The 25715-nt window shown below is 27.9% G+C and overlaps 2 protein-coding genes across 3 annotated transcripts in view; one reads left to right on the top strand and one right to left on the bottom strand.

Moving 5' to 3' along the window:
• The first annotated feature begins 1488 nt into the window (after window positions 1-1488).
• LOC107437845 (cystathionine gamma-lyase) lies at window positions 1489-13260 on the top strand. 2 transcript variants are annotated; one of them, XM_043052721.3, is made up of 11 exons: window positions 1489-1670; window positions 2447-2528; window positions 3782-3877; window positions 5435-5544; window positions 6198-6329; window positions 6984-7041; window positions 8745-8822; window positions 9060-9212; window positions 11239-11413; window positions 12173-12311; window positions 13145-13260. In XM_043052721.3, the coding sequence occupies exons 1-11, from the start codon at window positions 1533-1535 to the stop codon at window positions 13151-13153; spliced, it is 1170 nt and encodes a 389-aa protein (XP_042908655.1). In that variant the 5' UTR covers window positions 1489-1532; the 3' UTR covers window positions 13154-13260. The 2 variants fall into 2 exon arrangements, with proteins under 2 accessions (XP_042908655.1, XP_087017607.1); XM_087161481.1 differs by lacking the exon at window positions 13145-13260 and having other exon boundaries at window positions 12173-12326.
• Window positions 13261-15569: 2309 nt separating this feature from the next.
• pip (heparan sulfate 2-O-sulfotransferase pipe) overlaps window positions 15570-25715 on the bottom strand; it is an 83488-nt gene continuing 73342 nt past the window's right edge. Inside the window, exons 8-9 of the mRNA XM_043052722.3 lie at window positions 20757-20917; window positions 15570-17317 (exon numbers count right to left, since the gene is read on the bottom strand). Of these exons, the coding sequence (XP_042908656.2) occupies window positions 17112-17317; window positions 20757-20917 (367 nt within the window). The 3' untranslated portion in view covers window positions 15570-17111. The remainder of the gene's footprint in view (window positions 17318-20756; window positions 20918-25715) is intronic.

The following is a 25715-nucleotide window of genomic DNA, read 5'->3' on the forward strand; positions in this document are numbered from 1 at the left end:
CTTTCGTCCCGCAGTGGACTGATCGTTAAGACACGGTTCCCAGCAGATCACCGAAGTCAAGCATCACTGGCTACGGTCAGTGTGCGCGTGGGTGACCACTTGGATCAGTCTGTGTAGGGACCGAGGGTGTGCGGTATTGGTCCTCGTCAAACTGTGCTACCGTAAAGTCCCCGACTTCGCGCGCAGGTCGTCGGGCTACCGAAGCGGGGGTGCCATCCCCTCCGCAGAGGATCAAAATTGTGATGGCATGTCTTCGGATCATCCTCCGGGATGTTTCACAGACCATCGCCAATAGCCCATTGTGAAGCTCCAGTGCGACGTAAATTACAACAACAACAATTGACCTTTCTTTTTCTTTTTTTTGCAAAAGTATAGGAGTTTGAAAAGCGAATTTAATAGACGATTCGATAGCGAATATTTAGTTTAAAAAATGCAAGGAATCTGAGCGATTGGGTTAAGTATTTACAGCTTGGTGTTTCATTTTCTCTAAGAAATAAAAGTACAGAAAAAAATTTGTTTCCTTCGCTCCCTTAAGATAACATTAAAAGAAATCAATAAAAAAAAATTTAAATAAATAAAAACGGACTATCATGGTATCATGGTTTTTATGTTTGGATCCAATTTTAATGGTTAGAGGCCTGACCTCAAATTTGCTACTTGCTTAAGTACAAAGTAGACATTGGTGAAAAAAATTGATTGCAAAACTTTAAAATTTTCATCATAATTAAGTTTCTAATTTAGGTATTTTCCTGCAATTTTCGATCAACTACTGTTTTTTACCATTCAATTGTAAAACTCAGAAAATAAGTTGCATGTAAAATAATTTAAAATTTTGAACGGCATATTTTTCCTAGTTTTAAAAAAAATTATGATATTATTCTTTCATATTTCGAAAATATTATTCGTAACGATGCTGTTGTTGTAGTTCATTTACGTCGTTCTAGAGCTGCGCAATGGGCCATTGGCAACGATCTGGGAAAGATCCCTGAGGATGATCCGAAAACATGCCATCACAATTTTGATCCTCTGCAGAGGGGATGGCAACCCCGCTTTGGTAGCCCGACCAACGACCTGCATGCAAAGTTGAGCACTTTAGAGAACGGTTTAACGAGGAACAATAGCGCACACCCTCGATCCCTACACAGACTGATCCAAGTTGTCACCCACCCGCATACTGACCGCAGCCAATGATGCTTGACTTCTGCGGTACTATTCGTAATGAATAAGTAAACATGGAGCAACTGAATTGACTAACATCAAGCTCACCAATCAGTTGAGTTTTCATCAGTTTTCAATAGCAATAAAAACGACCCCTTTGGAAGAACGGTGAAATCGCTCGTTTAGAGGCCTTTTAATTTGAAAAAATGGTTATTCATTGAGGCAGAAATACGTAACCAGAAGCGTCAACAGTAAACAAACACTCGTGATCGCTTTCGATGATCTATCGTTATTTAAAGTCCCGTCATTTCATCCTCCTCCCAGTTTATTAAATTCTTGCAGAAGTATTAGTGTATTGCTTAAGTCTGATTAAAATGTCTCCACCATCTGCTGATTTCGCAACACGTTGCATTCACGATGGTCAGGATCCCGAAAAATGGAAAAGCCGAGCCGTCATTCCGCCGATTTCATTGTCTACTACCTTTAAGCAATTTTCTCCAGGTGAAACTGCTGTAAGATATTAATTTCTTTGTTAAAATTTGTTTTCATTTTAGTATTAAAATTTTTTATTTGTCTCCATTATTCTTTTACTTTTGTCCCGTGCTTTTAGGTATCACCGATATTTTTCCATTTCGCCGGTCCCAGTAAATTCGCCTATTTCTTTAAATTATTTTTTAAAAATGTTAAAAATAACAGCCTACACTTATTTTTTAAATGGTTGAATTTACATACGTATTTTAACTTTGTTACTTGTTTTATTATCATGTGTTTATTTAAAATTATATTTTTTTCTGACGCTTTGAAATTTTCTTTTTCTTTTATAATTACTTTTTGTTTGTTGTTGTTGCTAATGTGGTTATTTCATTATTTAATATCGTACATGTCGCACTGTTTAATATTTTTAAGAAGATATTCAATTTTAAATTTAATTTACATTTTAAAGTTAATTTGACAGTAATTTAAATGAAAAAGGGAAATTATCCTAACTAGTCAAACGTTTAATTAAAGGTTCCAGAAAAAGTTAATTTTTTGTTAACCATTGTTTCCTAAACAGCATTGTTATCTAAGGATTCATTTAAGTAGGATTTATGTTTCTTTTTTCCCCCAGCAATTCACTACTTTTCATTAAAAGCTGTCATACATGAAATTAAAATTAGTTCGATTCTTCGAAAAATATATTTATTAAAATTTTTTATTTTCCTTAAAGGTGATTCTGTTTTTAATTTTTTTAATGTAATAAATAAATTTTATCGAATAATTCTCTGTAAAATTAAGTTTTCTTTTGCAGGGATTTGATTATTCTCGAAGTGGAAATCCTACCAGAGAGTGTTTACAGCAGAGCATCGCATCTCTTGAAAATGGAAAATATGGTAATTTCTCCATCAGATAAAATTTTCAATTTATTAATTTTTATGTTGTGTTTAGTGTGTTTATTCAATGCATTTATTACTTTTTCTTGCTTTTGAAACTAGATATAGTTCATATAATGCATATCTAATTTTGATAGCTAGCTTATAAAAAGTTATCTATCACCGAAAATGTTGGTTATATATTTATGACCCATAAAGAAATCCACAAGACCCAAATTTTTTTATTATCACAGAATTATTTGATAAACTTGTATATCTTAAAAATATCTGAAAGAATTATTGTTTATTATTATTTTGAATGAAGAAGAGTGAATGATAATTAGTATGCTAGTGGTGCTTTATGTATGAGTAATTGTAAATAATAATAATGAATATGTTTAGAAATAATTTACTATGATGATTTGGTTTCATTATAACACTATTGAAATTGAACTAGTTAATTTGATTTTTTAAAACTAAAGTATACCTTGTTACCCATGATTCTTCAGACTGGTATAGTAGGAAACAAAACTTTTAAATTTCTGTTTGATTTTTCTTTTTATGCTGCATTGTTTCTCTAACTCCTGTTTGTATATGAACATTATGACTAAATTATGATGTGTGAAATCATGAAAACATATTGGGTGTCATTTTTAGAGAAATGTGGAACCATTAACATATCCTTCACGAAATTTTTCATATTTAAAACAGATTAATCAGGAAATATATTATCATAAAAACATAATATATTTTAGTTTAAAAATGAATGCTTTGTAACATTTTTAATTTTAAAAAGGGGGCCTTTTTACAAAATTCTATGTAAAATTTTTTTGAGAAGTGTGGGACTATTACATATCCTTCACGAAATTTTTCACAGTTAAAACAGATTCTTCACAAAATATATTTTCATAAAAACATGAAATATTTTATTCCTAATTTTAATACTACTTCAATTTAAAAGACATGGTTTTTATATGTTTTTCCCCCCCTTCAAAGATAGGATCCTATTTTTAGGCAATCTCCGGAGAAAAAAAAAAAAATTGATGTTAATTTTGTCTTTAGATAATTAAATGTAGGTTTTTCAACTATCACCACAAAACATTTTACACTAAATGAGGAATAATATAAGTTTGGAAATCATGTATAAGTTCATTCCACTTCTGATCTTATTTTTAGCTGTACCAAATGATTATTGTGTACATTGAATTTGTTATTTTTACGTAATTTATATTGAATGTAATAAATGAAGTATTTAAGCTATTTTATTATTTCAGCTCTTTGCTTTGCATCTGGATTAGCAGCTACTATGTCTTTAACATACTTGTTAAAAGCTGGGGATCATATCATATGCTTTGATGATCTTTATGGAGGTTGTACTTTAATTTATTATCACTATCTTTTTTTCCTAATTCCTTATTCACTAAATATTTATTTTTCACTAGATACCTATATATTTTAATTGTGATAGCATAAGTACCGTTTTTTTTTTTTTTTTTTTACTTTATTTTATTTTAAAGTGTTCCAAAATGGTGTATTTATGAGAAGAAAAAAATCTGCCTTATTATATTTATTCACTGTTGTTTTATATACACAAATGTCTTTAAAATGTTTGTTATCAAAATATTGGTAACTGTGATGCATTTAATGCTTAATCCTTAACCTATTGTGTGATCAGACATCAGTCTTATGTGGTGACGAGCACTGTGGTTAGGAGCATAAGTCACTTCAACTAAGGGTATGGGATGAAAAGTTTTGCTTTATTTTAGCACAGGTCAGTGTGAGAATCTTTGCTTTGTGATCAATTGACTCTTTCATTCTTCCAATCCACACCCCCTTTAGAAATGTGCTTTCTCTAGTTTCTATAGCAGCAGACGTACCCAGACTTTTAGTCTGACGGAGTCCTCAAAGCTGAACAGTGTAGCTGTGTCATAAAAATTTAATGCACAATCTATAGCTCAGAGGTCAAAAGCAGATCTCGAAATCTATTTTTATGGCTTCTGAATTGTTTTAAGTACCTGTAAATATATGAGGAAAGACAAAAGTAACATAAAAAGTCTTTTTTAAGCTATGTTTTGTAACAGTAAGTTATTGAACTATTGATGTCTTATTACATAGTATCCAATCATGACCAGCATGTAATTCTGGTACTGTATTAATTAAAAACTTTGTTTTATGCATAATAAGTTAACTTCTGTAGTAATAAAATTTAATTTCTCTTATGCCTAAAGATTTCCTGTGACAATTTGCTTTGTAGTCTTGTAGCTAACTATACTTGTAAAATAATTTTGAGTTATTTATTTAAAATATTTATTTATTCATTTTTAATTTTGTTATTGGTACCTCAGTTAGAAAGTAATAAATTATACTTTTGTTGTTCATTCATAATACTTTCAAATGAAATCTAGATGTTCCCTTCATTTTCACATTCATTTCATTCAATAAAACGTGTTATTTAATGTAAGAAATTTTTTTGTTGTTACTGGCAGTAGATATAGATTAGGTAGTATTGCAATTTAACAGTTTTTTTCATTTTGTCTTCTTTTGTGACTGTTATTTTCTTTTCATGTTCAAATCACTAATATGTGTTACGTATTTAATAAAATTAAGTTAATATCATGTTATTATAATGCTTATAAATTTTAAGTATGAAATGCTTTGATTTGACCTTTGACCATTCTACTAAAAAACTTTCAAATTTAAATTCTGGTTTGTATCCATCTAAATACTCAAAAAACTGTAAGAATTCCTTATTTTCTGATTAGTTGATATATGTATATATATATATATATATATATATATATATATATATATATATATATTGTTAATTCATTTTTTTTACTAACTATGTCCTATATAAAGACATTAAATAGAATTCTGTTCACAATAAGCTTCGTTTTAATCAATAACTTTTTTTTTAAAAAATTTAGGAACAAATAGATTTTTCAGAACCTGTGCATCAAAGATGGGACTTGAAACTTCCTTTGTAGACATGGTAGAATTAAAAAACATTGCCAATGCAATCCAACCAAACACCAAGGTAATATTATTTATTTAGATAGAAATAAGTTGTAAATTTTTTTTTATGAAAAAAAATTATTTTAATGTCATATTAATTTAATTAATGGCATATTTTAATTGAAATTTTCAAACTGAACTGGCTTTACCTCTATTTTGCTTGTGTGCTTTTATATAAAGTTATTTATTGGAATGACTGGTTAGGTGGACTAGTATTGAATTCAATAATAAAAATTATGGCATGAATTTTGTCCCAAATATGATACAAATGATACTTTTCTTATGTATGCTGAAATAACTTGGCATTTTAGATTAGTAGTACTAGTTAGTTAGTACTTGTTAAATACAAGCAATAAATAGTTTTTTTTTTTTTTCATTTTGTCTTCTCATATTTAAAAACTTTTTTCAACACTAGATTTGTCATTTTAATGTTTACATTGCATCTTACAAAATTACCTTTTTCATTTTTTAAAAATTTATTTTGTTGTTTATGAAGTAAGTGATAAAATGAAAACCACTATGTAATATTGTTTACAAGTGCACTAAAGTTTTAAACCAAAAATATATTTAAATACGAAATTTTAAAACTATTGAATTAGATACACTTTGAAATTTGATATGTTTTTTCCTTAAGTGATTTTTACTGAAAATTAATATTACCCATATTTTGTATAGATGATTTGGATTGAGACTCCAACAAATCCCACCATGAAAATGGTAGACATTGCAGGTGTTGCTAAGCTGATAGAAAATCATCCTCAAATTATATCTGTGGTTGATAATACCTTCATGTCTTCTTACTTTCAAGTAAGACGCTTCAAATAGTAATTACCTAGAACTTTTATTTTGTGTAAATTATTTAATTTGATTTTAATTGATATTAATCCACCAATATTTAGGAATTTAGTGCAAGAATGCATTAAGTAGCATTATAAAGGCACTTATATTGATTTAAAAAAAATTATTATTTAAAAAAAATTAAAAGGCTATTATTATTAGAAAATTATGTTTTGTAAACAGCTTTCAATACATTCTAAAGCTGATGTTCTGAAATGAAGCCTAATATTTTCATTCTCTAAACTTTTTAATTATACTTGTTTGTTTTATGTCTCAGAACTTTATTTTCTTCCACTAAACTTTTCAGTTATGATTCTTTGTTAATGATTAAGAACTTTTTTACTTTGAGTAGAAGCTTTTCAATTGCGATTGTTTGTTTACGTTTGATAAAATTTTTTCAAACCAAGTTTTTCAGTTGTGATTGTTTCTTTATATTTAAGAATTTTTTTTCTTCCAATTATTGAATAACTTTTGTTTATATTTAAAGAAACTTTTAGGCTTATGAATTAAAGCTATTTTAGTGAAAATGTTGTCATGTTTTTTTTGAGAAACCTTATTTTATTTATTTAATATTTTCAAAGCTATCATTATTATTGATACCCTAAATGTATGTATATATTACAGAAACCTCTAACTCTTGGTGCTCACATTGTTCATCATTCTTTAACAAAGTATATGAATGGTAATATTTCTTTTTTACTTATTATTTTGAAAATTATTCCAAGTCGATTTTTATTAAGATAAAATATTTAATGTAAATCAAAGTCATCAATAGTACAAGTCATTCAGATGTAAATAAATTTTATATGTTTTAAATGTAAAATAAATTGTATATATTTTAAATGTAAAATAAGCAGCACTACATGTAACTGAAAATTAAATAAATTAACATAAAATTACCTGAAAAAATGTCTTAGGTAAATTTAGTTGAAATAATCACTACTGGATATCTCATCAGTATTTAAAACTGAACACGCAGAACAGATATTTTAGTAAATACTAGTTAATATAAACAGAAAGTTATTACTTTAGTTATCCTCTGTATAAAAGTTTATATATATATATATATATATATATATATATATATATATACAGTCAAACCCCGCTATAGTGAACCTTCAAGGGACCGAAATTTCTGTTCACTATATCCGTTACGCAGGCAATTTAACTAATGGTTCCCAAACTCCTCCCTTTTATTACACATTGTTCAAATAAATGAGAGAAAAATATTATGTAGTCGCAAAAAATGTGTTATTTTCCATTACTCTTTGTCTTGAGTACAAAAAAAAAAATTAGTAATCTTTAGCTGATGAGCAATCCTCAACATCAGATATGGAAAAATTTCCCGTCTCTCAGATAATTTTTCCTGAATTTCTGTTATTCCGCTTTTTAAATCTGTCTAACCTGCCATTCGAGCACATGAAAGTACTAGTCTCATAAAATCGCTTAGCAAATTCATCGACATTTGTGCTGTCCAGATATTTCGATTGGTAAACCACTTCAGTAATGCTTCTTCAACATCCTTGTGATCTGCTTTTCTCAACTTTTTTCTGCCATCCAGATTTTTTTCATGAGCAGAAATTATTAATTGCCTATGTTTCCATATGTTGCAAACTGCAGATTTGGATAGTTTATATTCCCTGCAAATATCAGCTTGATTGCATACATTTTCAATTTTTCTGATTATGCCCATTTTATCATAAATGGAGAACGTTTTACGTTTACTGCTCGCCATAGTTAAATTTGAGACACTTGTTTGCGGGATTTTTTAAACTGAACAGAGATCAAAAAGGAGTTGAAATGAGGGCCTTATCAGCACATATTAGTGTCCAACCCTTTGACCAATAATGAATAATTGCTCATTCCATCTGACAAAAAATGCTTATTGATCTGACTGACACCTTACAGGGTCTGACTGACACCTTACATCGTCTGTCTGGGTTGGAAACATCTGCTTTGTTTGTTTAGGGATGGGAAAGTGAGATAAATGAAGCAAACAAGAAAAAATGCTTATCGCTACATTCCCCTCCATAGATGGTTTTGAAAATCTGTATATGTACTTTTTTCGAAGTAGAAATTTCAAAATTATTACAAAAAAATCAGTTGAAGACAAAAAAAAGTTCATTATATCCAACTTCCTAACTTTTTTGGTTCACTATATCCACAAAAAATAACATTCTCCGCATATAGCAAGGCACGGGGCCGAACATTTCGTTCACTATATCCGGGAGTTCACTATAAACCGTGTTCACTATAGCGGGGTTTGACTATATATATATATATATATATATATATATATATATACTGCTAATGATTAGTAATATTTTTATTATAATTTTTTTATTGAATAATTATTAAAATTTTTTTTCCATTTAATTATTTTAGGTCACTCAGATGTTGTAATGGGAGCAATAGCCACAAATAACCAAGATTTGTATGAAAAAATGAAGTATTACCAAAATTGTAAGTTGCTATTAAATTCTTGTTGATTATTTGAGCAATATTTTTGATACACTATACTTTATAATATAATTTTTTAAAATTGTGAGTGGATTCAATTTTTTTTTCATGCTACTACTGTGTCTTCAGCTTATTTGAAATTGTGATTTTTTTTTTAAATTAAATTAATTTGAAGTAAATATTGAACAAATATTTTTCTTGTAAGCTTTAATAGAAGGATATGTCAATGTTTACTTCCAGCTCTTGGTACAGTACCATCTCCATTTGATTGTTTCCTTGTGAATAGAGGATTGAAGACTCTGCATATTAGGATGGAAAGGCATATGGAAAATGCTCAAAAGGTGGCAGAATTTCTAGAAACTCATAAATATGTTGAAAAAGTTATTTATCCAGGTAGATATTATTATCTTGCATGTTTTTATAATCTCATAAGTGAAGGAAATATATTTGTTTTTCTTATTAGTTCATAAAAACATTTCTATCTTTAAATGTGATGATCAATTGTGTGTTTTTTTATATGATGAAATTTTAATATGGACTAGAAAAATTGAAATTTTGGCGCTAAACACGTCATAAGCTCAACATATAAAAAGTTATTCATCGTTCTCAGTTTTGAGATGTTTTGTAGGTGTTTTTCTTATTCTGAATTAGACCTACTCACTGAGGTGATAACAATCTTAAACCAGTTGTTTATTTTAACTTTTTAGATGATCATGATTCTCTCCATGGACAACGTCTTCATGATGAGTATGTCATTGATACCCTTATTTTTCAAAATGACTGCTGAAAGTGAGATTCATTGGACTGAAATGATATGTAACTTGTATTACGAACACTCACATGCCCTATTACATCTCCATTGGCCTGGAAAAGCAGCTGACTTGAATCCCATAGAAAATCTATAGAATCTGTTAGTCTAATTTGTGGAATCAGCCAATCTGTCTTATTATTATTTATCAATTAGCCATCTTTAGAGTTAGTTCGATTTATGTGGTAAATCTCAATGCGCAACTTAAACCAGAATGTCTTCCAATCACAAAAATCTTCACTTTTTTTTTAATTTCAAATTCTGGATTTTCAGAAAATTTTTAGTAGGAAAATTAATTTGAACTCCTGTTATTGAGATGCTTATAAAAGTATTTAATAGAATAACTGAGAGAGATTTTTTATTAGAAATTCTCATCAGTAGTAGATGCTATCAAATAGTTGTACATTTTATTAATCAATCAATTATTTTAAGCTAGAAAACCTTGTGGACTTACTTCCTAAATGAATTCAGGTGGTTACAGGCTGAGCTATAGGATATTAAATAATGCTTTGAATGCCTTCTCTAGGAGCTATAAAATTTTTTGTTCAGTGAGCACATATTTTTTTTTCAAGAAACTATGACTTTTCTTCCAAATGACATTTTGCAATATTTTCAAGTAAAAAAAAAAAGAGACACTTGCTAAAGATGACAAAACTCATCTGGACAGTTATGATTAATTGATTTGTAGTCACATCATTTATGATAAACCATAAAAAGTAATATTTCATATGTTTCAAAAAGCCTTTGAAGAGACTCTTAAATTTCAGTTTCAAAAGTCTATGAATAAAAAAAAAAAAAGCACATACTTTCTCACAGAAAGAGACACTTGGAGTTTTAAAAGGGTTTTTCAAATTTTTCCCCCCGCTTAACATTGTTAAAATGTATCAAAATATTGAATATTATGTAACAAATGAATTTGATTCGCAACAACTTTTAACTTACCCTCTTATACTCTTTTATGTGTATATTTCAAAAAATAATTCTCCCTCATTATAATAGTAAGAGAAAAATTTGTAGTTAATAAAAAATAATTAAGTGTATGCTCTAAAAAAAAAAAGATTAATTTATAAACAACTTGAAAATTTTTTCTATAATTACACTAAAAATTACTGGAAAATTAACTTATAAAGATGTATTTATAAGTAAAGATTTATTTATTTAAAAAAAATCTGAAATCATTTACAAAAATATTATTTAATATACCCCTCTCCAAAAAGAGAGTTTAACCAGTTGAGAATACTTACAAAGTAAATATTTTTGATAATAATCAGAAGTAACTACACACACAGATAACTACTAACAGTAACTACTAACACAGATAATTTTACCAGGGTATAAACATTATTAAAACATTAAATTGATTTTTTTTAAATGGAGTAGAAATAAAAAGGCAATGTTTCTAAGTGCTTATTTTTACAAAAAGGGCAAAGAAGATGCATTTATAGGGATCAAAGAGCACAGGACCTTCTAAAAATGCTCAAGAAGAGCAAATTAACCTCTTTTGCATATAGGCTCTTGTTATAAGATGAATAGTTTGTATTAAGTTTTATTTTAGTTTACAAACCAAAATTTGTATACCAGAATTTCACACATTATTTTATTATTGTACAGGTTTGAAGAGTTATCCTCAATATGAGTTAGCTCACAAACAATGCTCTGGAACCAGTGGTATGGTTAGCTTTTATGTAAAAGGAGGTTTGACTGAAGCACAGAAGTTCATTGGGAATCTACAAATTTTCACCTTAGCTGAGAGCTTAGGAGGCATTGAAAGTCTTGCTGAGATACCGTAAGTTCATTATTCTTAAATTTTGTTAATGATTTTAAATGTGTCTTTTGTTCCCATTATTCTTTAAGCATCTACGGAGCGGTGATATTTGCATATTGATATTACTAACTTTACACTATGCCTTCTCAAACTTGAAGGATTAATCAAAAAGGATCAAAGTTCTAGGATTAATTCATTTCAAGCTGTAGCTCTTGGACAAATTAATAAACTTTTCACACTTCTGTTCACACAAAATAGGATAACCTCTCAAATTGATAACATTGTGTTATTTCTGAAAATTATTTACTCTGCTTTTAAAATATAAATTTCTCTTAATATTAAAATAAAGGCAATGAAATTTGTTAAAGCCATTATTTTAAGTGACAAGCAAAAATTAAACCTTCCAACAGTACATTCCCTCATATATCACTTTTTCACAAATTAGGTTATCTCCAGTACTTAATTTATTCCATGTAGATAAATAAATTTCTAATAAATAATGTAAAATGTCACGCATTTCTTTTTGAATTGAAAAATGTTTCATAAATTAATTTTTAATGACACGTTATCGTTTAATTATGCATCTTTTATCTGGGATGGTTCAATTATTGTGTGAAGCAGGGTCATATAAAATTTACAGGGAAAGCAAGTATATTACACAATCTAATTAAGATTAATTTAAGGTGTAGTTTAAGGTTTACTTAATAAATCTTTTATATTGTTAAGGTAAAAAAAAAGTATTACTAATTATAATAATTTTAAAAACTTGCTATATTTCAGATCTGTTATGACCCATGCATCTGTACCTGAAGATCAACGAGCAAAACTTGGCATTAGTGATAATTTAGTTCGTCTATCAGTAGGAATCGAATCTATCAAGGATTTGATAGCAGACTTAGATCAAGCATTACAAATTTCTGTAAGTATTTCTTGAAATGTTTCTCAGATAATTTAATATGTCAGTTAATCAAAACCTATTATTACTTTATACTTTGTAACTTTGCTGGATATTGTGTTTAAATATTTGGAATCAGCCATGTTTGGAAACAATACTCAGTGACAGTTAGAAAGTCACCTTTGGAAAAGTTGTGGTTTATCACTACATTATCTCAATTTTTTTGTGTTCAGGGTAGCTATTTTAATACATATATGTTATTCTTATTAATGTCATTAATTATTGACAGTTTAATAAAATGTTTTTACTGAGCTATAATTGTAGGAAAAATATTAATTTGGCAAACACATTTGGAAAAAATGTTACAAACGTTATGGATTATTTTTTTTAAGAATTTCTTAGAATTTAAATTTTGTAATTTGGGTACAATTTTAAGATTGCAAGAAATGTGATTTAATTTGAAATTCAGATTCTGGGTTTTCATCTAACTTTTTGTTTTTTGTCTTGTTTGTTTCATGTTTGGTATCTACTGATATTCTATTACACGTGTATTTGAAATAGTGACAAATTATTGAATAAAAATAAAGTAATTAGTTAATATAAAATAATTGAAATAACATAATCAAAACATTGACTGTTGTTTTTAGTAAAATATTCTGTACTAATAATTTTATTCAGCTCTATAATTAATTCCATTTATATAGTGTGTTCATATCTTCTGCATTTACTTTTTTTTATTATTGAATATTGAGTTAAATTCTAGAATAAATAGAATGGAATTCTAGAATAAATTGTAAATAAATTTTATTAAAATAAATAAATTAGGTATTTATAAATTATTCTTTTTCTTATTTCAGCAAAAGTAATAGAGCACATCATGACTATTAAAAATGACAAAGAAAAACATCGCCTGTTACTTTCTTTGATTTAAATTTTGTACAATTCTTATTTTTATTAAAGTTTTGTTGCATCATTCTTTTGTCTTTATATTTATTGTTTCGTCTTTCTTTTTCATTGATGGTTGAAATCTGTTCTAATACAGTAGGGAACCGATTATCCGGAACGATCGGGACCATCTCTATTCCGAATAACTGATTTTCCGGTTTTCTGAATCGATACAGAAAGCAGTTTTTTTATTGTTAAACCCAACTAAAAAAACAAAAATCGTTGGAAATAATCTTAAAAAGAAGAAAAAACGATGAAGTTATACACTAATGATTATTTCCAAAATGATGATAAGGTAAACATCTTTAAAAAAAGAAAGAAAAATCCTAAAATCTTATGAGGAAAAATCGTTTTTCTTTAAAAAAATGGCGGGAAAATTTATCGAATTTCGTTCCGGTTTTTTGGTTTTCCGGTTTTCTGATTTCAGGATAACAGGTTCTGTACTGTATATTGTTTGATAATGAAAAATATGTTGTACAGTTAATTGGATTTATACTTATAAGTAAAAGTGCTGCATTATAAAATAAATACGATTATGGAAAGGAATTGTTATTTGAATATCTATTAAAATTATTATTGTAAATTTTTATAATAAAAATATACGGTTTGTGATTCACTATTTGGTTGATTATTCAAAAAATGGGAAAAAGTAATAATGAATATTTAAGCAAACGAAATATTACATAAAATTTTATTTGAACTGTTTTAAAAATTTTGTGTTTACTATTAAGTGTTACTTTTTTTTTAATTTCAAAACATAGTTGGGGGTTTATATGTTATGTATTGTTTTAATTGAGGAATCCCCCAATTGTATGAAGGTTCTAATTGGTATTTTAGTGAAGTTAGTTAATTTTTCAGAATATGTCTCGGGGGGAAATAGGAAAACTTGGAGTTAGATAAGATTAAAAACTCTGAGAATACTCAGTAAAAAAGATGCTCTGTAAAAAAGAATATTTTTATTAAAAACCTAGAGAATTAAAATTTGGACATTTTTGTAGTTTTTTAAATAAATTATTTTTTTTTAAATCGTAATTTATTACTTAAATCCTATCCTACCAAAATTGTTAATTTTCGAAACCAAATATGTCAGGATGTCTTTTCTGTTGATGAGAAAAAACTTTTATTGAAACTTTATAAAAATTTGTTTACTGTAATGTTTGAGTATCTTTTTTTTAAATTGCAATTTATTTTTAAGTGAATAATATGACTAATATTTTTTTAACTAAAGGTCTTAAGTCGTTTTCAAAGTTCATAGATGGTTAATAATAGTATTTTTTTTTTTTTTTTTTGAATTCTTCAAAATGTTGGTAATTATTTTAAGCCAAGTTTTTGATTTATAATTTTATTAATATGTTGATATAATCCTACAATGCAATATAAAAAGTAACGGAAGAGACAAAAAATTCAAATTTTATATTTTTAAGCACAATAAGTATTTTTTATATAATAAGCTACTGATTCTTGTTTTTTTTTTCTTCCAAAAATCAATATTTTTATTATTAGTTTTTTGAAATTTTGTTTTAGCATTGATAGCATTAGCATGGGAAAGAAAATAGTTGTAAAGCTGCGTTTCTTGAAATCTATTGTGAATCGCTTACTTTGATTTTTTTTTTTTTTTTTTTTTGATTGCACAGCAAAATAGGGCTAGATAGTATTTAGGGATGATAATGGTTTTGTATTGATAAAGATACATGCACTTTCAATTTTCTAGGAATTTATTAATGTTTTTTAATCTTAACAGATGTATTACTTTTCTGCATGTCTTATTTTTAGAGTTACTGCTCGGGATAATCTTGAAAGTTGAAATTTTTTTTTCTGAAATTAATTATTTTAAAAATAAGAAGTCAAGATTATGCTATGCCTTTATTTCTTGTCAAACTTCCATTGGACAAAATTCATATATCTTTAACACTCAATTAAACTGTTTAGGTATCATTTGTAATCTTGGTGTTTTAATTTCGTGTCGAAAGAGGTGAAGGCTGAAAGATCCAGTGATTGATTGCTGCTGTTTGCAATTGGATTCTTCTTTTGTCACGTATAACCTAATCTGCGAAATTTTGTAAAAATATTTGTTAACCGTTTCTGATCCAGTCTGGCCACATTAATGCAATGAATGTTGCAAATTTCTAGAAATGTAAAACTAATTTCTTTTAAACTGTTAACAACCTTTATTCTTTAAACAACGGCGAGTTAAAGTGTGTCTTTTCGCTTAAACTGTTCTGTCTAAGGTTGGACTTGCTAATGTCCTGTCCGACTATTACATAAAATTGAATTTTAATTTTTATTTAAACTTTAGATTTAAAACTTAGTGGTAGATTTATTCATCCAGAAGTCAAGTTTTTTATGATAAATATCTTTATTTTTGCATAAAAACTTAATATACACCCTTAGGGTTAATATAAAACATCAAATTCACGCTTAGACTTTCCATTACATAGTAATGTATGACATGTGATATATATTTTTCTACAACAAACATAAGCTCTAAAATAGAGAAAAAAATACATTAAGATCGTTTAAAGCTTTGCTTTAAAAAAAGCAAGCATATTTCAACATCTTTTTTACTGTATTAGATCCCAGTTTATGATATCTCTAATCAGTAGCACTGAGTTACATTTTGCAAAAACCAATTTCATAGTTGCTAACTTGTATGATCGTTTAAAAAGCAAAGTAGTAGAAAAAGAATAACGTATGGAAATTGCAGTAACATTAGGTTACTTCAGCAATAATTAAATATTTATATCTTTTTTTATTTAATCTTAAATGAATGAGTTTAAATTATTTATTTTAGTGGTAGATGAGACAATTTTTTTTAATCATTTTTGAAGACCAAAATTTTTTGTTAAACGCAAATGTTATCGCTAAAAAAATTTCATCAACAGCTGTACAAGTACTTTTTCAATATGGCAGTAAGAAAATTTTAAAATTTATTCTTATTATACACTTTAAGTATATCTTACTATAGCAATGGAATGCACCATAGTTCTTAGAAATAATATTTATTGAATGTTGATGAATATTGAGCTCAGTAATATTGCAATTATTATCAACAACATCAATAGATTTTTACTGTGATAATATTTCAAATGTTATTGATAATAGCTATTTTATATAAAAATATTGTCAATTTGTAACATGGAAAAATATTAACAAAGATATATTTCGAATTATCAACATTTCCTAACAAATGCCTTATTTAAATACCGCAAAATTAAGATTCTTATATCTCCCAGTGCTATTGGTTAGAAATATTCAATACTGTGCAGTGAGCTAAGAAGAAAAAGTATTACCCTAAGCAACTTTCATTCTAATGATCATATTTTCACTCACTAAAATTCAAACTCAATGGTACAAAGTGTTAACCTTAAATATAATTATTAATTAGTGCTAACTATTAACTAAGTTACAGAATCAGGCACAAATGTGTACTTTCTCTGAACAAAAGTACTTCTTTTTCAATGTATTTGAATTTCTGATCATCAAAATACTATGAGCTACCAAAAACTTTTAAATATGATCAATATAGTTTTGTCAGAATTCAAAAGTTTGGACCCCTTAATGTTAATTTTCCTTTTTGCATATTCCGCCATTACTCGGAAATATCTTAAGGTCATTGAAAAAATTTTCCAGATAATTATGAACTTCGTGTATCCAAAAAATAGTTATCTGTAAAAATTAATTTTTAATAATAATCAAATTTTTGAGTAATTTGGTCTATAAATTTTTGCAATTAGAAATAGACTGTAGTTTTAAATATCACATAACAAAACTTGAACGAAATAAGTTGAACTAATAAAAATGGCTCATGGTTCTTGAAAATTCAATCACTAAAATGAAAGTTATTTAGAGTGAATTTTTTTTCTTCAGTTCACAGTACGTTTACCAATTTAGCATTTCATCGATTTGTTCAAATAAAGCTTCATTCTCGACATTTTGTCTGCTTTCAGATAATTTTTGATATTGTTTGTGAAGCCTCTGCTGTACGAAATAGTACAGATCGTACTCAGCTGTAAGGTTGGCTTTCAAAAGAGCTTTCACTTCTTCCTTAACAAATCCTTTTTGAACATTCTGATTAAGGTGATAACCTGAAAAAACATATTTTCAACTATCAGTGATTTAACTATATACTTACAATGAACACTTAAAAATTTATTTGAAGAAAAAAAACTTAAACCTGTGATTTCTAAATGGCGTTTCCTGGAAACCTAGGGTTCACTGGATGGGTTATATGCTTTCCGATGTTATTTTTAATTGGTTACGATTTTAAAAAATTTATTTGAAAAAAACAAACTTAAACCTGTGATTTCTAAATGGCGTTTCCTGGAAACCTAGGGTTCACTAGAAGGGTTATATGCTTTCCGATGTTATTTTTAATTGGTTACGATTTTAAAAAATTTGTTTGAAAAAAACAAACTTAAACCTGTGATTTCTAAATGATGTTTTCTAGAAACCTAGGGTTCACTGGAAGGGTTATATGCTTTCCGATGTTATTTTCAATTGGTTATGATTTTAAAAAATTTATTTGAAAAAAAACAAACTTAAACCTGTGATTTCTAAATGGTGTTTCCTGGAAACCTAGGGTTTACTGGAAGGGTTATATGCTTTCCGAGGTTATTTTTAATTGGTTACGATTTAAAAAAATTCATTTGAAAAAAAAAAACTTTAACTGGATTTCTAAATGGTATTTCCTAGAAACCTAGGGTTCTCTGGAAGGGTTATATGCTTTCCGATGTTATTTTTAATTGGTTACGATTTTAAAAAATTTATTTGAAAAAAAAACTAAAACCTGTGATTTCTAATTGGTGTTTCCTGGAAACCTAGGGTTCCCTGGAAGGATTATATGCTTTCCGAGGTTATTTTTAAATGGTTACGATTTTAAAAAATTTATTTGAAAAAAGCAAACAAACTTAAAACTGTGATTTCTAAATGGTGTTTCCCGGAAACCTAGGGTTCCCTGGAAGGGTTACATGCATTCCGAGGTAATTTTTAATTCATTACGATTTCCGAAATCTGTCATTAAAATTATATTAATTGATCATCCATTATTTATTTAACACTCCTGTTATTTTTATGAAATTATTTAATTAAAATGTTAGTGAAGAAAGAAAAGTAAGATTAAAAGTCTTTCCTAGCAACAATATTTGATGAATAATGAAAAGGATATGCATTTATAAAAACATGCATCATTCTTTCGCGTCAAGTAAAATTAACAATAAATAATTATATTTCTATAAAAATCATTCTTTGCATTTATTTTCGCCATTTTTCTTTAAACGGAAACCTCATTTTACGTCATTCATTTTCAGTTACTCTAATTTCAAATTATGAACTAGCTTAGATACCACCTTAGACCTGTTAATTCAACTTTCTAGTGCAACACCCAATTTTAAAACTAGTATTTATAAAGACTAGTATTGATATAAAAAATTTTCATACTTCAAGCACTCATTGAATATTTTTAAAATAATTAATAGTCCTTCTTTGATTAACCTATTCACAATTGCTAAGGATATTTATTAAGTTTTGGGGTTCCGCACAAAGAAGATCGATCTTTTAGGGTTCCATAGCCTACGAAATATTGGGAACAGCTGAATAACCCTTTGACGATTCGGAACTAATTAACAATTTAATGTAGGCTGGAACCTTGATGTTGCTTTCATATATTTTTTTGCTTTCGCTTTAATTACAAACAAAAATATATTTTGCTATTTTTTAATTACAAAACACAATCTAATAGTTTCTAAATCTGTTGAATAATCGGAATTCTATTTGTACTGAAATGTAAACCCCAAAAAATGCAGTTTGAATTTTTTTTTTATTCATATTCAAAAATGTGGAAACCTAAATAATTTACCTTTTTTTGGAGGAACATCGAGACTCCATGAATTCATTAGCAATTGTAAATATATTAATTAACGAAAGACTAATTATTTTGAAAATATGTAATGATCAAAATTTTATTAATTACTTTGAAAATATTTAGTGAGTTAAGGAAGACTGGAACTTTTTGCATCATATCGTTTTATCAATATTAGTTTTATCAATACTTTATCAATATTTTATTCATATTCAAAAATGTGGAAACTTAAAAATTTACCTTTTTTTGGAGGAACATCGAGACTCAATGAATTCATTAGCAATTGTAAATATATTAATTAACGAAAGACTAATTATTTTGAAAATATGTAATGATCAAAATTTTATTAATTACTTAGAAAATATTTAGTGAGTTAAGGAAGACTGGAACTTTTTGCATCATATCGTTTTATCAATATTAGTCTTATCAATATTTTATTCCTATCATTATCAATATTAGTCTTATCAATACTTTATCAATATTTTATTCATATTCAAAAATGTGGAAACCTAAATAATTTACCTTTTTCTGGAGGAACATCGAGACTCCATGAATTCATTAGCAATTGTAAATATATTAATTAACGAAAGACTAATTATTTTGAAAATATGTATTGATCAAAATTTTATTAATTATACTTTGAAAATATTTAGTGAGTTAAGGAAGACTGGAACTTTTTGCATCATATCGTTTTATCAATATTAGTCTTAAAGTTGAGTTTTGAATTCAGACAGTTGAATTCACAGATCTGGAGAGGTATCTAGTCTAAAATTCTAGTTCTTAATTAGATTTTAGTGCACGCATAAAATGTAAATGATCGTGCGCAAATATGGTTCCCATATAAATAAAATAAATAAAGAAAAAAGAAAATAAATGCTAAGAATGGTTATCAGAGAAACTTACTTCCTCATTGTTTAATTTGGTTATTTTTTTTTTTCACTTCGAAATATTAATACAATTTTTCACTGATCCATATCCATTTCTTAATTCATTCGTAATATTGCCATTAGAAAAAACATTGTTGCGAAATTTCTTTTGTTACAAGCATTTCATTTAAATAATTTCTTAAAAATAACGAAAATATTAAATAAGTAATGTGTTTGAAAGTACTAAGATTGGACATTCAAAAAAATGTAATTACAGGTTTCGACAATTATAACTAGTTGTAAAAATTTCTCACTCTTGGAACCCTTGTGATTCTTTCACGGAACTCTAGGGTTCCGCGGAACACCATTTGGGAACCACTATCCTAGGAAATATTGCATTTTAAGGCTCCACAATTTCCAGACCCTCGACATGATAATGGCAATGCGATCAACATTGCTCACCATTGCGACTTTACTTCAATGATAATAGCTCGTACCCATCAATCTAGGAAAACCTAGGATAGGATCTAGGAAAACCAAATCTTTCAAAAAATTTTCCCTGATTATTTCCGTAATGAGCATTCCTCGTCATGGAAACTGGCCTATGAGAGAGTCTTAATGAGGTTAATTACTGGTTCTAAAAATGTGTGTGTGTTTGTTTGTTTTTTTCAAAATTGATTATTCATTTCATAATTATTGAATTCCTTGAATCTGAAATTTCAGAGATTTGAGTTGAATCATGAAATATTTAGGACCTTATAGTTGCATCGAAAATTGAAGATATTTAAAATTATGACTGACCTGAATTATGATATATCTGGAAGGCTCTCTTGAAGAATTGCGGTAAAGTTGCCTCTAGAACCTGCAATGTAATATTCATTTCCTCTAGAGTTCCAACTACAGCATAGTATTTTTCAATGTTTTGCTTTGCTTTCAAAACTGCGTCTGGATCGTTAATATTTCTGAAAAATTATTAAATGATAAATGTTTTTCTAATTTAAGATCTTAGTGGATCTCTCTCTCTATATATATATATGGGTCATTCTCACAAAAAGAGTCATTTTCATGTCCCCAGTATATTTTATGTTTGTTTTACAGCTTACGAAATTTTTTTTTTTCAGGGAAAGTGTCCTTCAGAATGCAAGCTAACAAAAGAATAAAAATAAAATTGTAAATTTTTATTTGTTTTAAGTAATTAAAATATACCAATATGTCATTCCCTCACTTGTTCCCACTGCTGATTTAAAAAAAGAAAAAAATTGTTTCTGAAATAAAATTTTTTTTTTTTTACAAATTCGTGTTTTTTATTTCAGAATACTGAAATATAGAATTCAGAAAATCAGTTTCAAATTTAATTTCTGATAAAAATATTAACACAGCACTATTTTAAACTTTGTCCCCAGTGTTTCGCGTCATTCCCTCACAACAATGTTCTTATCACCTGCAATCTTCTTAGAATAAAAATATTTTAATAAAAACTTCAGAAGTTAACAACTGGCATCATAGAACAAAATTGCAGTATGTTTCCATCTTCAACTTAAAGAAGCTTTGCTGTGGAATAAATTTGAATGAATCAAACCAGGTAAAATTTTTTACATTTGTCATTCCCTCATGTCATTTTTTAGAGTAAAATAAAATACAACTTCATCGAGAAAGTGGATAATTATATGTTGCTTTCTTGTATGAATATAATTGTATGCGATTGACTTCAGAAATTAATTAGGCCTAACTGTTATTTTTAAATTTTATTGAATTCGTCATTCCCTCACTAGTGTGTAAAGTGAGGGAATGACGCTGAAGTGAGGGAATGATTCAAGATGAGTATATTATTAAATATTTTTTTGTGCAATCGTGCCAGCCAACTTTATTTCCCAAACCTGTAAAAACTATTAAATATATAAGACTAAATTATAATAAATATTAGATATACTTAGTATGTTATAATTTTCAAACTTTAGGTAGATGTAACTTAGATAAAAACATGTATTAAAATAAAATATCATTCCCTCACTATTAGTGTCATTCCCTCACTTTTTAAATAGTGAAAATAATTAATTAACTTATTAATTAATTTGAAAAATAAATTAAAAAATTAATAAATTAATTTATTAATTAATTTATTTATTTATTAAATTAATTAATTAATTATTAATTATTATAAATTAATTATTTAAAAAATTTATTAATTTAAATATTAAGTATAATTTATAGGATATATACTTTCTTTATAATGCCATTACATATTTCTATTAATATAAAAAGTTGCAGAGCTTTTTATTCACTTTACTTTTTTGGGATTTTATGAACGGAAAAATGACAGTTTTCGTGAAAATGACATATTATATTATATTATATTATATTATATTATATTATATTATATTATATTATATTATATTATATTATATTATATTGCTTCAAGTATTATCTTTCAAATTGTGAGAATAGTTTTTTCATGTGAAATCTTCCAAAACAATTAATTTTATGACCGTCTTTGAAAAACCGACCCAATTTTCGGGTGACGTTCATGAAATTATTTCAAGCAAAGTGCCAATAAAATAGCAATGGCTTTTTTTAAATTGCAATACGATATTTCTACCATAATATATTGAAAAAATTGTGAAAAGAAGATGAAATACTAATGAAATATTTATAAAATATTTCATTAGTATTTCTTATTGTTCCTTTCAAATCCAAATAACGAAATTCTTTAATAAAGAAATGTGTTTTCATATTAAACACTTTCAACAGCAGTTCTTTTAAATTTTCATTTCGAAGTAAACCGTAATTTGGCTTGTTTTTATATTTTCAGATTATGTATGTACACCAGAGATACAAATCCATAGTAGATATATTACAAGGACGGAAAATTTAACTGACAGACGTGTAACATAATTTAAGATTATTAATTATAAAAGAATTAACAGTCTTCATATCTCTAATTAAATATAGTCTTTTGTACATAATAACAATCAAAATTATCTTAATAATTTTTATTTAAAAAAAAAAACGGGATTCGGCCGAAAGAAGGTCGATCATTTAGGGTTCCGTAGCCGAAAAATGAAGAAAATCTTCTCCAAGAGGCTTATGTTCTCCTTTAACACGTTCACGCCGGGAAAAGTGAAAATATTAGTGCGGGAAAAGAGAAAATACTGGTAGAAGAACTATTTCAATTTTAGATATTATTCAGGAGGAGTTAATCTATTCTCAACAATAACAATTCACTGTAAGGAAATTTATCACGGCGAAGAAGCAATTCAATATAAAAATTGCATCCGTTAAAAACAATTGGTAGTTATGGATTTTTATTAATCCTAAACTAAAAAATGAAAATTTATTGCTACCAGTTTTTACTCCGGTGCGCTGCCAAGATGAGACAATCTAGCGTGACCCACCGGTGGGTCACCCCGGCGTGAACGTGTTAACACGTTGAATGCCACGCTAATTTTACATGGCTTGCCCGTCTGGCCAAACGGTAAACAACTTCTAACTAAATTTGTAAACATTAGACAGATTTTACTAATTTTTTCATCATGACAAATATGACTTAGACTGAACGTGATACCGGAGTACCAACCCGCGAAGCGAACACTCCACTTTTTCACATACCCTCCAACTGCTACGGAATTTCCGTAGTTTCAGAAATTTTCTTTTCTGACGGTAGCAAAATTAATGTCTTAATATTTAAAAAAAAAAAATTTTAGCGTAACTTGTCCACTATTACTTATAAAAGTGCAGGCCATATGGCTAGATTCTTAAGTTCTGATAAAAGTTTTATGAGAGATCCATTTGCTTTAAAAAATTTTACTTTGGTTCGCTACCACTAGAAAGAATTATTTTCAAAATCCTCATAAGTTTGAGGGTATGTTTTCATGTGATGCAGGGCATGACATAACTGTGAAAAAGTGGGGTGAATCATATAAGCATACGAATTGCTTAGAAATAGTGGTGAATAAAAATCTACAAAACTGAATTTGTTAAACCAAGAATCGCAATTAATAAACTACCACTTGAAAATATTTATTCACTGTCCGGATCAAGTTGGCATCTTTGTGTATATAAATAAAACTCTTTTTGTGTGTTCCATATTGCATTAATTTCTTCAAACCATTTTAGTACAAATAACATTTAAAAAAATTAAAAGCATTAAAAATTTACTCGAATTTTGCGTTTCTAATAATCTTGGCTTCGCCGGTCACCGGTGACCCACGTGACGCTATAAACAAGCTCAGTTCCGGACGCCGGTGACCCCCATGGCATTCAACGTGTTAAACAGAGTTTCTGCGGTCCTTGAAAAATTATAGTAGTGGCAGTAAATTAAGGTGAATGCTAGATGATATTTTTTACTTTGAAATACAACTTTGTCAAATGGTTTAGAAGTAGCAGAAGCATTTGGCGTCACAGGTTTATACTCTGCGTCTGGCAATGGCTTAGAACAGGGATCGCCAAACTTTTTTGATCATCGACCCCTATGTAATTTTTCGAAATCTCCATCGACCCCCACAAAAGTAATTTTCTGTTAATTTAAATAAAACTCTATTAAATATTGTGTTTGCACATTTATTTTATGATTTTAAACATTTATTAAAGTAATAGTACATTGTGTAACAATAGTTTTATGAAAAATATATTAATATTGAAATTTGAATACCTTATTATTAAATAATAAGTAATTATGCATAAGTAGATATAATAAGTAAAGTAACTAAAGGTTTACTGCTACTTGATCAATGAGATGGGTGTGCCTGGTGTTTTTTTGCAAGGTTCGCTATATTGGGTTCAAAATTGGTCAATTTTAATTTTCGTCAAAATTGGTCAATTTTGTAATTTTCAGAAAAAATTACCAACTGTGCTATAGTTTTGTCGCGGGCTGTACTAATCCATATTATTAATGCTTACCTTCTTTTTTGTGCATTGATAATTAAAATTGATATCTAAACCAAACGAATGGTTTTATCGAAACAATAACTAATTATCCAAAACTATAAAAGTTTTAATAATGACACTGCAAATATTCAACACAGTTTGCAAAGATAGCTGAAACTGCGTATGATATTTGCATTTGTAACGTCAATGCTCGTCACACATGACATTTGGACAAGCGCACGTATGCATATGACTTATAAACTGCGCTGAGTTTGTGCCACTGCGCGGTGGTTGGTAAATACTTGTTTCACCCCAATAAATATACGTTTATTAATTTATGTTTTATAAAGAAACTGATATTGAGTCAATTATAAAAAAAAATTCGCAAATTTTACATACTTAATTAGGTATGTGTGATTTGCGCATTGAGAACTGTTTTTTTTTTCGACGCACAATCGACCCTTCCGATTCGGATCGACCCCCATTCGCCCCCCTGTCTCAGATCGACCCCCGCTTTTGTTAAATAGACCCCTGGGGGTCTATATAGACCACTTTGGCGACCTCTGGCTTAGAAGTACCTATGCCTATGTGAGGTGGATATCTAAGTATCGGCCCCAAGGGGCCCTAACTCATTCATCTGAGTGGGGTAGCAGTGTATGCAGCTAGAGCTCAAATCAAAGGGGTAAGTGGCTTAGAAGTTTAAATCTTCATGAATATATACTTTTTTTGAAAATTATTTTTAGTGGTAGTTACACAGAAATTAAATTATCAATATATGTTTAATTTCTGCTTAATTACTTTTTAAAATTTGCAAGGCCCGTTGGAACCCAGTTTAAAGCAACGTATTAAAGCATTAAATTTATTAGAGACTCCAACTACTACTTTGGATTCTCCGTA

Source organism: Parasteatoda tepidariorum, chromosome 4, assembly GCF_982258835.1.
Source record: "Parasteatoda tepidariorum strain Cologne lab strain chromosome 4, Ptep-v5.0, whole genome shotgun sequence".
In the NCBI taxonomy this organism is placed as follows: domain Eukaryota; kingdom Metazoa; phylum Arthropoda; class Arachnida; order Araneae; family Theridiidae; genus Parasteatoda; species Parasteatoda tepidariorum.